At 51.2% G+C, this 16,175-nt stretch overlaps 2 protein-coding genes across 3 annotated transcripts in view; one reads left to right on the forward strand and one right to left on the reverse strand.

Annotated features, from left to right (window-relative positions):
- Positions 1 to 2,833: 2,833 nt before the first annotated feature.
- Positions 2,834 to 15,966, reverse strand: Sdhaf2 (succinate dehydrogenase complex assembly factor 2). Its single transcript, XM_005408148.1, has 4 exons — positions 15,861 to 15,966; positions 8,174 to 8,391; positions 7,985 to 8,094; positions 2,834 to 3,503 (listed from the first exon to the last, which is right to left on the reverse strand). Exons 1-4 carry the CDS (start codon positions 15,894 to 15,896, stop codon positions 3,373 to 3,375), a joined length of 495 nt encoding a protein of 164 aa, XP_005408205.1. The 5' UTR covers positions 15,897 to 15,966; the 3' UTR covers positions 2,834 to 3,372.
- A 19-nt stretch (positions 15,967 to 15,985) lies between these two features.
- Cpsf7 (cleavage and polyadenylation specific factor 7, 59kDa) overlaps positions 15,986 to 16,175 on the forward strand; it is a 22,013-nt gene continuing 21,823 nt past the window's right edge. Inside the window, exon 1 of one of the 2 annotated variants that reach the window (XM_005408150.2) lies at positions 15,986 to 16,107. The gene's annotated coding sequence lies outside the window, so the exon portion shown is untranslated. The remainder of the gene's footprint in view (positions 16,108 to 16,175) is intronic. The other variant, XM_005408149.2, reaches the window with a different exon arrangement.

Below are 16,175 nucleotides of genomic sequence, written 5' to 3' on the forward strand. Positions count from 1 at the left end.
CCCAGAGCTGTCGGGCAGGCCTGGCCACGGCTGGGGCAGAGCGTAGAGTAACCACTCCTGTGCAAGGATAGATGGGATGTGGTGTCCAGAGGAGGCCAATCCTGCACCTTTATTACAGTTCTGAGCATCACATTCTTGGCTTGGACCAAGCCGGCAGCCTCCTGCTGCCTCTGGGCTGAACCACGGATCTAATGCAGCTTCTCCCACCCTGTGTGGGCAGCTGAGCATAGGAGCAGGTGAAGGCGCAGCCTGCCTCCTGGGGGAGGGCACCTGCCGCTTGCACAGGGCGAGGAGGCCTTCACAGTGGGGCACAGTCTGGCCGTTCCCCCAGGCCCACCACTTCCCCAGGCCTGGGAGCTCAGCCACACGGAGGGAGCACTCGGTCAGGTGGGTCTGCAGTCCCTGGGGCTGTGACAACTCCTGCCAAGGCCCAGCCCGTCCTCCAGGGAGCCACAGTGGGCCATGTGTGCACTCTCGCAGCAGCCCCCGGTGGCCCAGGCAGGATCTGGGGAGAGAAAGCCTGGGTGGGAGAGCTGGGATGGGGCTCAGCTTCAAGACGACCTCAGACGCCCCCAACTGCCTCCAGACTCAGCTCCTCCACTCCTGCCTGTGACTGTGCACAAGCACCCCACTTGCTCCTGCTGTGTCATATCATGGGACAGGCTAAAGACAGAATCTACTACGGCTCCTGGCAGTGCCAGGTCTGGGGAGCGGGCACGCCAGCTGCCCTTAAGGCAAGGATTACCAGGGACGGCCCCTGCTGGACTGGGGACTGCTGCCTTTTCCGCTGGGCGCTCCTTGCGACTCCCGGGGCTGGGAGGGCGCTGGCCCTGCTCCTTTCTGGTGTCCTAGGCGGCTTCCCTGGGGCTGCAGGAGGGTGGGCGGGATTCATGCAGCAGGGGGATACGGATCACAAGTGGCTGTACGAGGCACGCCCCTCTGCCATCCCGGGCAGAAGGAGCTCTGTCAGTGCGCCTGCGCGGAACATGGCTGACCCACTCTTAAGTGCGAGGATCTCCATCAGTGCAGCGCTGCCTCCCACATGGCTTACCTTTACAGACATGCACCTGGGGACCGTGCACCCCGGCTGAAGCCAGGCACTGACCCACAGGTAGTCCATGGCCAGAACCGGGTGTCACTCCATGGTCCCCAGAACAATCTGCTGAGGCCCAGGCCCCAGCTTCTAAGACTTGGAAGGAAACACTGGGGAGGGGCAGCCTCTCTTGACCCAGCCTGGCATCCCCTGTGGGACATGAGGCCACTCAGACTGGCAGGGCAGGGCAGGGCAGAGGCAGGCGTGGGCCCCAATAAGGTCAGCGTGGACTGTCAGGCTGAGCAATGAGTCCTGCTCCATCCTTGCACACCCTTGAGGACTGTGGCCCTCGCTGTGTTTATGAATTCTGCAGAAATGAACAGTGGCTGGCCTACTTTTACTTAATGTCTAATAAAGGGAAAAACTTTGCATAGCACCCCTGGGCCTGACACTTGAGCAGCTTCAGTTAGTAAGATCCCTCACTTTCAGAAATGATACAAGCCAGCAGTTTGAGAGGCAAACAACTCCTTCAAGAGCCGGTGCCAGGTGCCCACATGGTGGCAGGGCGTTATGCTAAACGAGGCAAAGTCCGGGCAAGGAGGGATCAACGCCAATGGGAGCCCACACTGTGCACTCAGCTTCTGGGGTCCACTGTGTACGTGCTTGGGATGGTAAGTTGCTGCCAGTTGTGTGCACGTCTGTAGCCAGATCCACTGCCACGTACCAACCACACCACCTAACACTCCCCGAGGACTGCACCGGAGTCCCAGGCCCAGAGTCTCCTGCAGCTCCCGCCTGTGCCTGGCTCCCTCCTGCACCTTGCTTGGGTGAGAGTAAGAGACTCTTCCATCAGATGGTCACCAGGATGTGTGTGCTTCCCAGGTGTCACCTGCCACCTGGTTAGTGTAACAGGCTCTGCTTTCTGCCTACAGGTAAGCCCACCCCGCACACAGCCACGGTGGCCTCGCTGCCAGTGTTCAGGCAATCCTGTCAGGCATAGGTTCCAGGCCCCGGACCCAGGCCAGGACCACGGTCAGGTAACCCACATGCACAGCCACTTGCTGGGGTCACCCGAGAGCCTTGTAGTATCATCCTGCTATCTGCACCCATCTTCTCCCAGCTGGAGACGGAGGTTAGAGAAAACCGAGTCCAGGCCAGTCAACTCACCCTGCTTGCTGCCAGTGCACCGCACTGCCTCTTCACTTCCAGAGCAATGCTGGCTCATGAGCGGACTCGGCGGCCCTGGGACAGAGGCCACGTCTCAGAGACGGTGACTCCGCCCCCACTCCTCCAAGCACAAGGGCCTGCCAGGTCTCCAACAGAAGTGGTAAGCTCCGGGGGAGTCGGAGCTGCACTCACTTCGGGGCTTTGGACCTTGGACAGGTTTAATGTCGTAAGCTGGGAGAGTCGAGGCTTGCAGGAGACAAGCAGAGGCCGGTGCTGTGCTCCCGTCCCTCCTTAGCAAGAGACTCAGAAGCTAACAGTGCAACTCAAGTCCACACTCGCTCCTTGGTTCTCCCGCCGGGATGCTCCCAGCCACTGAGCAACCAGCAATCCTCCTGCGGTCAGGGGAAAGCCGCCTCGGGAGAGCACGGCCAGCGGAGCGAGGCGCTGAACACTGGCTCACCTCAAGCTAACGCACCGCCTGTCAGACATCCCTATTTGCCAACCACAGCCACCATGAAGACGAGATGGGGATGTGTGCTGTGGTGCAACTTGGGAGGAAAGACTACGCTGTGGCGATGCCAACCTCCACGAACACCAAGGCCACAGGGGATACGAGAACAGACCAAAAAAAAATCACTGTAAGGGTCAGGACACTGCCAACTTCCTGATCCTTTACTTCAGCTCTCCTTCATTTACAGAGTGCACGTGATTAAATGAAGTGCGACATGGGTACGACTTGTAAGCCGCACACCTATACGGCCCTGCTCTGCAGGCCTTGTCTCTGACTGGGCAGGCCTGGGGGGCGCCCAGGTCAGCTTCGTTGGCTGGTAAGGACGCAGCAGGTTGGAAGGGGGTTCATTTTAACAAACCCAGAGGAAGGGTGCAGGTGGGCAGGGCTCCTCCCACAGCAGGGCAGACAAGCCTATCCCCTACCCGGGCATGAATGGATGGAGCCACAGTGCCCTCTTGTGGCAGGCCTGTGCCAAGGCAGCCAGACGAAGCACTTGCTGTGCCACCTGGGAGCACAGAGACATCGGTATCTGTCCTGAGAGCTGGGGCCCCTCTCGTCCCCCACCTGAGGAGCAGAGTGCCTGAGGAGAAGCAGGAAGCTGGGCCGGGTCACGAGTGGTGCCTGTCCCCAGCTGAGCCCTGTGCCAGCAGCAGCGCCCAGATCAGCGCTGCTCTTCGAAGAGGTACTCCAGGTCCGGGGCGCGCAGCCGCTGTTCCCTGTTTTTGTTCTTGGCGAAGTCCCTCAGCAGGGCCATGACTTCATTTTCAAATATCTCTGGGGCTGGCTTGGCTTCTGCAAGAGAAGAGCGAACAGAAGGTCACACGTCATCAGGCAGGGCAGTGTGGGAACCGGGCACCTGCACACCGGCCTTGCTGAGAGCCGCAGGTGGCAACGACGGCTGCCCCCGCCCGCCACCAGACTGTGGGACCAGGGCTGGGCCAGCCTGCCCATCTGCAAACAGCGAACAAGGCTCCTGGTACAGCTGCTGCCAGCGGTTCCAACAGCCCAGGACCACAGCCATGTGAGACGCAGGGCCGAGAGCCACAGAGACACAGATCGTGGGGCTGCAAGAGGAGAGGCCTTAACTCTGCGCCTGGAGGCAACGCTGCGGACCCAGGCCCGCCCCATCCTGGCTGGGCAATGGTACCCTGCGCTGGACTCCACGGTTCTCTCCATATCTGTGGTCTCTGTCCCCTGCAGTCAACCTTGGCCTGAAAATATTACATGGAAAATTCAGGAGATAAACAGGGTTATACCCCAGGCTGTTCTGATGCAATCTCATGGCCTGTTCTGTCCTGGTTATGAATCACCCTCTGTCCAGGGGACCACACTATGTCTGCACCTGCCCCTTGGTCACTTAGGAGCCACCTCCCTCCTCAGACTGACTGGCGCTCTCAGGGCTTGTGTTCTGGTAATTAGAACTTGTGTTCTAATTTACTTCATAATGTCCCAGGGCATAAAGGTCAAGAAAGAGGCCAAGGAGCAGAAGGGCACAAACACGGTACTGTGCAGCAGAGCTGCTGGACACTGGGAAAACAGAACGGGCAGCGCTCGTATCATCCCTGTTCAGGCTTCCATGGGGCCTTGGGGTGCACTGTGGTTCCCTTCTGGTCTACAAGTGTCCTCACACGAGAGCCCTACTTTCCCTAGCAGTCAGAGGCCCTGGGTGTCAGTGACGGAAACAAAGAGCTAGTAAACATAAGCAGGAAGGGCTTTACCAGAAGGACACTGGCAGCCCCCAGGGCCAGCGCGAGCCTGGAGAGCCTGGCATAGACACAGGCACTAAAGGCACCAGCAGCGGAGACCAGAGCAGCAGCCTCGGGCTCAGGGCAGGCGCTGGGATGCCACACCAAGCTCTCAGGGTCTCAGCCCAAACTTCTGATGAAGCGGGCAGCACGAAGGCCCTGGGAGCGGCAGACCCGGAGCAGGGACAGCAGGAGGGAGCAGGACGGTCTCAGGCCACCGGGCCAGAGCAAGAGTCCTGTCCCTCAAGGTGCACAGGGGAGCCCTGTGGCCAGAGGAGGGTAGGGAAAGCACCTTCTCCTACCCCTGGGAGCCGGCCACCGGGCAAGCTCAGCTCGAGGCTGGGGCCACAGGGCCTGCGAGGGAGGCGGCAGAGTCAGGGAGCGCCTCTGGAGGCAGACAGCCAGGGCAGAAAGCTCCGATGCAGGAAGGCGAGGGGTGCGGGAGACCAGGAGCACCCAGAATCACCCTCAGGCCACAGCCTCTATCTAGAGTGGGCAGGAGCAGCTGGGAACATCCTGAAGGTAACCAAGGCGAAAACAAAATCTAAACCGAGCTCAACCACTCATTCCACCCAATGGATGCCCAGAGCAACAGCCCAGGGCAGTGGCGGTGAACCTTTGGCACATGTGCCACAGCCAGCTATTCGTCATCATTGAAAGCTCCAGAAGGTTCGCCACCACTGGCCTTAGGAGACGTGCCCACCTCAGTGTACCAACACTCCAGTCCCCAGCGTTTACCCCTTAGCAGACAACGATGCCATGTACACGAAGGAAGGCAAAGGAGAATGTTAGGGAGACAGCAAGAGCAGCGGAGTCAGGGGTGATTCCTGTGAGAGCTACCAGGCGGGGCTGAGGGTCACCGGGACCCCCACTATAGCGCAAACGGAGAGGAAACGGGACTGTGAGCAGGTGAGGAATCCCAGCAGGGGGCTAGAAGTGCAGGAAGCCGAACAGACCTGTGAAAAATGAAAGCACATCAGTGGAAACGCAGGACAGCTTCAACGGGCTCACACGGGGTCTGTCGTAAGCAACGGTGGAGTCTGGGAAGATGGGGCAAGAGGAGCCACCCAGTGCAGGCTGCCAAACGCCCTGCAATGGCCAACTACGCTAAGTGCACTTGGAATTCCAGAAGGAACCTCGCCAACAAGGCCGAAGGGACAAGGCTGAGAATGCGCCCGACACACAAAGCTGGAGGCACTGGCCCCGCAGGCACTGAGCATGCTCAAAAGGCTTGGCCTGCAGCAGTCTGGGGCTCCTGGAGGGGAGGCCTAAGGGGCTGGAGTTGTCCGAGGTGTCTACGAAGGGGAGGGCGAGGCACCAACCACTGCATGCTGCCCACACAGGCTCGGGCAATGGGGCCACCTAGTCACGGACTGGGACCTCTGGAACTGTAAGACAAACAGGCCCTTTCTAAATCAGCTGACTCGTATCTGCAGCCCTAGCTACTCACGAGGCTGAGGCTGGAGGATCATTTTAGCACAGCAACTCAGGGCCAGCCTGGGCAACACGGCAAGGGCCTGTCTTATAAACTTTAAAAAAAAGCTTTTTTCTCTTTAGAGGCCAATTATCTCTGCTGTCCGTCACAGTAACAGAGCACTACCAGTGCTGAAAGAACACTGGAAAAACTGGTACAGAAGAGACACTGTGTCCGCAGGAGCAGGGGCCGCAGCCTTCTCCTCAGACACCCACAGGGAGAGACAGCCATGGCAGCCAGCTCAGAGGGCTCTGGTGCTGGCAGTGCCAAGCATGGAGACCTCGAGCGCACCAGTTCAGTCACCACTGAGCCCAGGATGCAGAGGCCGCCAGCGACGGAGAAGGCAGGACACAACAGCAAGGGAGGCGCTCACCAGCACTTCCCAACCCTGGGAGCAAGGAGGAGCAGCGATCCCAGGCCACGCCACAGACCCAGATCCTCCCCAGGAGCCCACATGGGCAGCATGCGGGAAAGCAGAGGACCACACAGACAATGGGCAGGCGGGAAACCAGAGGAACATGGCAGATGCCCAGAAATGTTACCACAAGCAGGACAGACCCAAGCTCACCTGCACCTACACCTACATGCACGCATGCCACAAGGGCCTTATCAAGACACCCACATCTCAGGGTCTAAAACCAACCCCAGCAAATCCCAGGAAATTCCCTAGTATGTGAACCTAAGCCACATACTTCTAAACAATGCATAGGCCACAGAGAAAGTGAAAAGGAAAATTAGGAAACACTTTGATTTGAAGGAAACAAGAATGTAATGCCCTGAGGTGGGTGTGGCGGCACACACCTGTAATCCCAGCACTCGGGAGGCTGAGGCAGGAGGATCTTTGCAAGTTCGAGACCAGCCTGGGCTACAAAGTGAGCTCAAGGCCCACCTGAACTGCATAGCGAGACCCTGTCTCAAGAAGACCACCCCCAAAATAAAAAAAAGAATGTAATGCACCAAAATTTCTTTTTTTTTTGGCTGGTCTTGAACTCGCAAAGATCCTCCTGTCTCAGCCTCCCAAGCGCTGGGATTACAGGCATGCACCACCACACCCACCTCCACCAAAATTTCTAAAGTGAAGTTAGTGGTGCTTCAAGGGAAACATATGACATTAAATACTTAACATGGAAAAAGTGGTCACCAAGGAACTAAATTCTACCTTAAGAAACTAGGAAATGCAAAACAAAGCCAGTGGAAGAAAGGAAATAATGAAGAGTAGAAATCCATGACTTGAAAACAGAAAAACAGAGAACAATGAAATAAAAAAACTGGCTCACTGAAAAGGTAAATAAGCAACTTCTGATCAGACTGCTCAAGGAAAAAGGGAAAAACCCCAAGTTACCAGTAACTGAAATACAAGGGTATCCTTCTGGCTTCTCAGTATTAAAAGAAAAATGACAAACACTATGAGCCTGGCGGGGACAGCCGGCATGGGCCATCTGCTAGCCCCATGTGCGTGAGCCGAGGTGGTCACCTACACTGACCAGCTATGGAGTTACAGGAACTTCACGGCCCGAGGTGTCAATGGAGACTGCTGGCTGGCAGGATGTCTCTCCTTAACTGTTTCACTGCCTGGGAACAGTCTCACGCCCTTCCCCTGGTTCCTCTCCAACCTTCCATTTGATCTGTAAGCTTTCCCTACCCTTCTGCTGAAATCCCCTTTTGCTTAAGTTAAGCAAAGTCAGTTTCTATTCTTTTTTGTCTTTTTGAGACAGGGTCTTACTATGCAGTTCAGGATGGCCTTGAGCTCACTCTGTGGCCCATGCTGGTCTCAACTCACAAAGATCCACCTACCTCAGCGTCCCCAGTGCTGGAATTACAGGCATGAGCCACTATGCCTGTCAGTTTCCATTCTGTCTCATAAACAAAAAACCTTAACCTCAACCTTAAAGAACCTTAATGTGTAAACAAATTTTACACATTTTGGTGTCATTCGAACAGTGTTAGGGTTGAGTGTCTATGACATGAATAAAAGAACAAAACTGCCTACACTTTCATTTCAGATGCAGCTTGTGACCCTATTTTTGCAGTATGTTGCTTTTTGTGGCCGGTACCTGTGGCCCAGTAGTAAATATCCCAGTCATTACTGGGCTCGTTAATCAGGCGATCATACAGGTTCAGCTGCTTCTCCGTCATGTGGTGCAGATGTTCTTTAGCAAAGAGGCTAAAAACAAGAAGAGAAAGAGGTTGAAAAGCCCGTCCCCAGGGTCACAGGCAGTAACACAGCACTCCTCTCCGCACACCTGAGGAGGATGCAGTTCTCCAACATCCCCCTCTTCCTGCTCTCATACAGGAGGCGCGCTCGCTTGGTTTCTATGGATTCATCCGTCCTCTCCTGCCATGGAGGCAAAGGGATTTCAAGCACATCTTTGTGGGAATCTGTTGGACTGTCACCTCTGTAGAAGCATCTGAAGGATGTCACACTGCTTAGAGGAGACAGGAGACTGTGCCTTGACAGCACCTGAAACAAACAAGCCACAGACATCTTTAGTCACAATGGCTACCACCACCAGGGTCATTCACTGAACACTAAAGAGGCACTGACTCTACCGGACCTTATTCCGTTTTAGGAGCTTACACTGACACAGTTCACTTTCAGCCCAGGAATCCAGGAACCCAAGGCTCAGAAAGGACAAAGAGTCAAACAGAACTGCAAAATGCATTCTCACCCAGTCTCTCCAGGACTTGTCCCAGCAGCACTATCTTCTTTCTCTACTTTTCTGGCTAAGTCTTACAGCGTGGTTTTTACTCCAGTCACTGTTTGTGTTAGACCACAAGGGTTCTGAGGGCATGGTCCCTCCTCTCTCAATCTAGAAGGGCCTGGACTATCAAGATCTGATGGGAAGGGGGGACGGCAGCACAGGAGCAGAGTGGGAGCCCCAGAGCCTCCATCCCCCAGAGGAGACGCAAACTCCACAATGACGGGAAGATCAACTCCGACGTGATGACTGCTGCACACACACTGAGTATGAGCCAGTGCACTGAGCTGGAGGGTCTGTGGCCACCCCACCCACGCCAGCCTAACGTGGTAGGGAGGCCCCAGCTTCTGGTTTCTGCATGGGCTGGGGGTTGCCTGAGGGCTGGTGTCTAGGCTGCCTAAGTGCTACTGGAAAGGTCATCTGCCTGGGGGCCTGATGATAAGGATAACAGGCACTCACTTGCCCCTGGCTTAGTGTTTCTGTCCCTTCCATCTTAAGAGCGCTGACAGTCTACCCTCTAGGCCCAGGGGCCACTGAAAACAACAGACAACCAGACAGCTTGCTGCTGAGCCCGGGGACCCCTAACTGCAGAGAGAGGGCAGCACAGCTGGCAGGAGGAGGACTCAGTGCGCATACAGCACTCGCTCTGTAGCGGGTGCCTGAGCTCTGGCTGACCTGGCATTCTCTAGCATTCGAGGGGCCAGAGAGGAAGGGCTGAGCCACCTGCTCCAAAGAAACTCCATCTCACACAGAGATGCCAGAGGGAGCAAGAGACACAAGCTCTGGAATAAGACACCCTCCAATGAGGGGTTGAAGGGAGGGTGGGGGAATCGGGGAAATAAAGAAAAAAACCCAAGTTATATCATGTACGGGCACAAATTCTCTATGATGAACATGATCGTTATGTAGATCTAGAATGTACCAACAGTATTTAATTGAAAAACAAGAAGCCCCCCGACCCATCTAATTGGAAATGGACAGCCATGGAGTCAAGAGAGTGCACCTCCACTGGAAAGGTGGAGCTCTAGGCCCCTGGCCAGCTGAGTGGCACAGGTTTGTCCTTGCGTGCAAAGCTGGGCCAGAGGGGCTCTTTCATATGCAGATTTCATTTTTTGTTTTATTTTGTTGTTTTTTGAGACAGGGTCTCACTATATTGCCCAGGCTGGCCTTGAACTCAGGGCGATCCTCCTGCCTCTGCTTCCTGAGTGCTAGGATTATTAACGTGTGCCACCATACCAGGCCATATGCAGAGATTTCAATACAAACTTGGAATACAAACTTGTACACAAATACCCAGGAAAACATGGCCAAGCAAAGGACCCAAATGAACCCCTAGTAACCAACACAGTACCACCTAATGAAAAATGTAAAATAACAGTGGACCCTTGACTTATAAACTCAGTATAATCATGAGGGTTGGTTGTAACTCAAGTTAGTTGTAAGTCAAGACTGTTTTTCCCATATGAAATACCCATAATGCGTCCCAAACCTCCCAAAGCACCCCTTAACTACCTTTCCTTAATAAAACAAGGGTTGTATAATGTGCATAACTTACCCGAAACACCAATAATTTTCCTAGCGTATTCACCAAAAAGTTATAAAATGTGCCTAATTACCAGAAACAGCACCTTCACTGTACTCCCCATTCAAGCTGACATCTCTGGCTCGCAAGAAGGAGGAGGAAATAGAAGGTGGTTATGGTGTGGAAGGAGAGTCCCTTCCACAAGAACATCAGGAACCTGGCTGTGTCCTTTTTTCCTTGTGAGTCTGTAGCCCTTTAGGACCTGCCCCTGGCTCACTAGGTCTCAACCTTTTCAGAAATCCAGCCTAAGGTTGTCTGTTTCTGTCTTGTCTTTAATACTGTTCTGTAGTGTGACATGACCTCATTAAGCAAGCGAATGGAATGATTAGCTTTTTCTCTGTATGGGTGGATCTTTTCTACAAATGTTTGTAGCTCTGTGCATTTCTTCAGGATTTCCTTTATTTCCGAAGAACTTCGCTGCACTGATTGCTGATACTCCCCCTCCTCTTCAGAAAGCCCCTCAGCTGCCATTCTCTGTTGCTCATCCAGAAGTCAATGAAGTTCCTCTGTAGACAGCTCCTCTGAGTGCTCCTCCACCAGTTCCTCAACATCCACTGTGTATCTCCAAGCCTATGGACTCTGTTATAGTCATATCATCAACCACACGGTCAACTGAAGACTCAAGCTCCTCTACATAGCCTTCAAAGTCTCTCTCCTGCATAATTTTAGGCCACACTTTCTTCCAGGCAGATCTCAGTGTCCTTAGAGAGACATTGGCCCAGGATTTCTTAATTAACCACACAGAGAAAAGGATGCTGTAATATTTCTTCCAGAACTCTTTAAGGGTTATATCTGTATCTGAGACCACCTGGAAGCACTTCAGGAACAGTTCCTTGGTGTACAGCTTCTTGAAGTTAGCTATAGCCTGCTGGGCTATAGTAGAAGAGCTGTTATTAGGTGGGAGGAACTCCACTGCAAGCCATGGGAATTCTTCAGCCAATTCTTCTTTCAAATTTTGTGGGTGAACAGGAGCATTGTCCATGACGAGGAGAACCTTGAGTGAAATATCTTCGTCCTCTAGATATTTCTTAGTAGTACGGTTGAAAACCTCCCTGATCCACTCAAGCAAAAGGACTCTTGTTACCTAGGCTTTTGCGTTAGCTCTCCACATGACCCCTAGCCTATTCTTCATGACTTTGTTTTATCAGTGCTCCAGGGATCTCAGAGTGCTAAGCCAAGAGAGGCTTTATCTTGGGGTTACTGCTCGCATTGGCACATACCAGTAAGGTTAGCCTATAGGCTTGTGGCCTGGCATTTTCTTCTCTTCCTGAGGAATATACGTTCTCCTGGGAATTTTCTTCTAGAAAGGGCCAGTTTCATCACAGTTGAAAACTTGTTGAGAGCAAAAGCCATTTCTCTGTGTCATCATTTTTTTTTTTTTTGGTACCAGGAATTGAACTCAAGACCTTGTGTTTGCCAGGCAGGCACTTATGCCACTGAGCTATATCTCTGGCCTTCTCTGTGTCATCATTTTGAAGGGGCATATGTAATTTTCAGCAGCCCTTTTGTCAGCACTGGCTGCTTCACCATGCCTAGTTACGCTATGAACCCGTTTTCACTTTAAAATTGTGAAACCTTCCCTTACCGGCCTGAAATGTTTCACCATTATCACTCATTGATGGACTATCCTTTGTAAGATCTACATTTATAGCCCAAGCTTTTCACAAATTATAGTTTCAGATAGGCTGTAACCTGCCACCTGCCTTTTGTTTATCCACACTAGTAGGGTCTTTATACCTCATCTAACACTGTTGATTGTGACTTACACCTTTAGCAACCCAGCTTCCTTATGCAAACCTCTTCTCTGTAGGACTATCAAGATGGTGAATTTTGACATGCTGTAAGTATTAGCAAGATTGGTCACACGAACACCACTTTCATATTTCTCCACAATTTCCTTCTTTTCAACTGTGACTGCTTTCTTTACCATCCCTTCCTTCCTTTTGCTTCTTTTCTAGCTTTTGGGGGACCATTTTGATAGTGGTATTGTAGCCATTATATAAAGCACTGATTGAAATTACATCTACAGAAATACGCATCTTGGGGCTGGGGATTTAGCTCAGCGGCAAAAGCGCCTGCCTGGCAAGCGCAAGGTCGTGAGTTCGGTTCCCGGTACTGGAGAAAAACCAAAAAAAAAAAAAGAAATACACATCTGGGCTCAGGCTGAGGCTTATACACACTTTTCTGGCATGGTGAGTCTTTGTTTACAACTGCACAAGCAGCTGGCATTTGGGTTGTAACTCAAGACTTTCGGGTCACAAGTTAAACCTAAAATTTCAGTCATGCCCCAAGTTGTATACAATGTGGGTTGTAAGTCAGGGTCCACTGTAAACGCAAAGATGCTCAACAAGCTCTGGAAAATGATGCTTGAATAAAATGAGAATATCAATGAAGAGAAAAAATACACAAAAAAGTGAACAGAAATTTTGGAGCTGAAGAACACAGTAACTGAACCAAAAAATTCATTTGAGGGACTCAAGAGCTGATTTCATGAGGTACAAAAACAAACTCAAACACAGGCCACTTGAAAGTACCTGAGCAGAAGAGCAGGATTAAAAATAAAAGGGATTCACAGTACACATGAACCATTACGGGAGTCCCAGAGAGGACAGACAAAGGCAGAAATCTCAGTTAAGAAATAATGGCTGAAGGTCGTGAGTTCGGTTCCCAGTACCGCAGAAAAACCAAAAAAAAAAAAAAAGAAATAATGGCTGAAAACTTCCCAGACTGTGGGAGAGAGATGGACACCCACAGTCAAACCCAAGAAAGCTCAATGAGCATGAACTCAAGGAAGGCCACATCCACACATTCTAATTAAACTTCCAAGGTTCGGAAAGAGACACCAAGAATGTGACTACACAGGGGCCCTTGTAGGGGCTGGGGATTTAGCTCAGCAGCACAGCGCCTGCCTGGCAAGCGCGAGGTTGGGTTCAATTCCTGGTACCAGAAAAACAAAAAACAAAAAACAAAAAAAACAGGGGACCTTGTGCAGACACAACAAGGCAGCGGTGTACAAGCCAAGGAGAGAGCTCGAGCCTGGGGAGAAACCAAACCTCTGACATCTCCAGCCAGCTGCAGCCTCCAGAACCGTAAGGAACAAATTTCTGTTGTTTAAGTTATGCCATGGCATTCTGTATGGCAGCCCAAGCAAATGAGTGGAATGAAGTAACAATGAAACCAAAAGTTGGTTTCCTGAGACCCACCCTAAACATTCTGGTGCAGAACCTCTAGGATTGGCCCCTGGAAAACATTTTTAACAAGACCTCTAGAAGATTCTGTAACCCTGGAAAAAGAGCAGACCCTGGGTTCAATCCTCACTGCCAGCTGGGTGTGGTTGCACATGCTTGTGATCCCAGCACTTAGGAGGCTGAGGCAAGAGGAGCGCCATGAGTTCGAGGCCCACCTGGGCTACAGAGTGAGTTCAAGTCCAGTCTGAACTGCACAGTGAAACTGTCTCAGAAAAAAAAAGATCCCCCCCCCAAAAAAAAAGAAAAGAAAAATCACCAGTGCCAAAAATACCTACCTATCTACATACATAAATAGAAAGTAAAGACCTTCCCCCTATGGAAGCTAGAGCATTCATCCCCACTAGATGTGCCTCATGAGAAACATGAAACCCTTCAAGCAGAAAGGATAGGATGCTACACTGTCACAGAGCACATAATGGTATAAAGCTTGCTGGGAAAGCAAATATATAGACAACCATTAAATACTGTAATACTGCAGGTGGTATGTAACCCCCCATACTGGGGCTTGAACCCAAGGTCTTCACACTGACCTACATCCTCAGCCCTTTTATTTACTTATTTATTTTTTAATGTTTTAAGAGTCTTGCTAAGTTACTAAACTCTCAGGCTGTGCTCATAGCAATTCTCCTGCCTTAGCCTCCCAGAGTATGGAATTATGGGGATGCCTCACCATGCCTCGCTTTGGCTTTTTTTTTTTTTTTTTTTAAGTAGGTGGCAAACACCTATGATCTCAGCTAGTTTGAGTGTAGCCTTGGCAATTTAGCAAAACCCTGTCTCAAAATTTAAAAAATAATACAAATAAAAAAGGGCTGGAGACATAGCTCAGGGCTCCATGGGTTCAATCCTCAGTAGTGCAAAAAAGAAACAAAACAACAAAAAACCAAAACCAAACCAAAACAAAACAAAACCTTTGGGACATCAATAACACAAAAGGGAGAAAAAGAATGAGTTTTTATACATAGAATTGACAGCCTGAAATAAGCTGTTAGAAGATAATCCCATGCTAACCAAAAGAAATACCTGTAGAAAATGAGAAAAATGAATCAAACCATGTCACCAGAAAAAAAGGAATTACAGCAAATAGAAAAAGAAAAAAAAATGAACAAAATGACAATAGTAACTCCTTCCCCATCTGCAAATATAGGTGGGTTAAACCATCCAATCAAAAAACAGAATAAACGAATTTCATAAAGCAAAACAAAACAAAACCAAGCTCCAACTATCTGCAGTCTACATGACTCACTTTAAGGACAAACATAGGCTGAAAATGAAAGGACAGAAAATGATATTCCACATAAACCGTATCCAAAAGAGCAAAGGGATAGCAAACAAAATAGATTTTTAAATTTAATTTAATTCAAGATTATCACACGAGACAATTACATAACAGGATTAAATCACCAGAAACAGGGCTGGGGATTTAGCTCAGCGGCAAAAGCGCCTGCCTGGCAAGCGCAAGGTCGTGAGTTCGGTTCCCGGTACCGGAGAAAAACCAAAAAAATAAAAAAAATAAAATAAAATAAATAATAAATCACCAGAAACACATCACAATTATAAATACATATACACGTAACATTACAGCATCTAAATACATGAAGACCACATTCACCGAATGTAAGAATAGAAACAGCAACAGATAACTGTGGATTTCAACCGCCTCCCTCCAGTTTCAACAAAGGTTAGAACACCTGGCCGGCGGCCAACAAGGGAACAGGACGGGAACAACACTGCGGACCAAATGCGGCGAACAGAAAGACACAGAACGTTCCACCAATGTTACATTCTTCTCAGGTGCACACAGAACGTTCCGCTGTACAGATCACCAGTTCTATCTAATTTAAGCCGACAAATCGTACCAACTATCTTTTCCAACCACATTGGAATAAAGCTGGAAATCAACAGCAGGAAAAAAAACTGGCAAAGTCACACATTTGTGGAAATTAACAAGCTCTTGAACAACCCAAAAAGTCAAAAAAAGAGATCAAAAAAAAAAAAGAGATCAAAAGTTAATTTAAACACTATCTTGAGACAAACTAAAAGCCAATGTACAATAAATTATGAGACAACCAAAAAGGGACCAAGTGGGAAGTTTATAATGATAAACGACTACAACTTAAAAAGTATAAAGACGCAAAAACCCTATGAGACACCGCGACAGGCTCTGGAGCCCTAAGAGGAGGTGAAAGAGGGCATTCGGCCTGACTCCTGGTACCGCCCGGTGCCGACCACCCAGCCGGATGTCACCGAGCCGCTTCGACCTCGGGGCTGTTCTCGCCTTGGGAATGACCTTGCCCTGAAGTGAGGGCAGGCGAGGAACCTGACAGTGTCAGTGACCACGGAGGAAGACGGAACCCAGCCCCGGTGCTGCCCGCCGTAGGCCCCAGATTCTCCACCTCCTTACCCGCGGCAGCTTCTGCAGCACAGGGACCACCGCCATTTCTCCGCCGCACCGGAAGACCGGGCGCAGACCACTTCCGGTATTCCCGACGAGGCGGAGGCCCGAGCCGGAAGAAGCTTCTGTGCGTGCCTGCGTGCGGCGGAAGTGGCCGTGCGCGTGACGCCACTGGCAGGGGGCGGGGCCTGGGCGGAGAGCGGTTCGCGCGCTTCGGGCCTAGTCCGGACTCGCCGCCGCCGCCGCCATATTCCCGGTAACGGGGGCGCGCGGCCCGGGCCGGCGGGGCCGGAAGAAGGGTCGGGGTCGGCGCCGAGGCAGGGA

This window comes from Chinchilla lanigera, unplaced genomic scaffold, assembly GCF_000276665.1.
Source record: "Chinchilla lanigera isolate Chin_1 unplaced genomic scaffold, ChiLan1.0 scaffold00110, whole genome shotgun sequence".
Lineage (NCBI taxonomy): Eukaryota > Metazoa > Chordata > Mammalia > Rodentia > Chinchillidae > Chinchilla > Chinchilla lanigera.

What these genes read in the sequence shown, in the direction of transcription:
- Sdhaf2 (XM_005408148.1), bottom strand. Translation starts at nt 15,896, where the DNA reads ATGGCGGTGGTCCCTGTGCTGCAGAAGCTGCCGCGG. An exon ending in TGCTGCAGAAGCTGCCGCGG is followed by an intron (nt 8,392 to 15,860) that starts GTAAGGAGGTGG and finishes TGTTTGTTTCAG; the next exon opens with GTGCTGTCAAGGCACAGTCT. An exon ending in GAGAACTGCATCCTCCTCAG is followed by an intron (nt 8,095 to 8,173) that starts GTGTGCGGAGAG and finishes TCTTGTTTTTAG; the next exon opens with CCTCTTTGCTAAAGAACATC.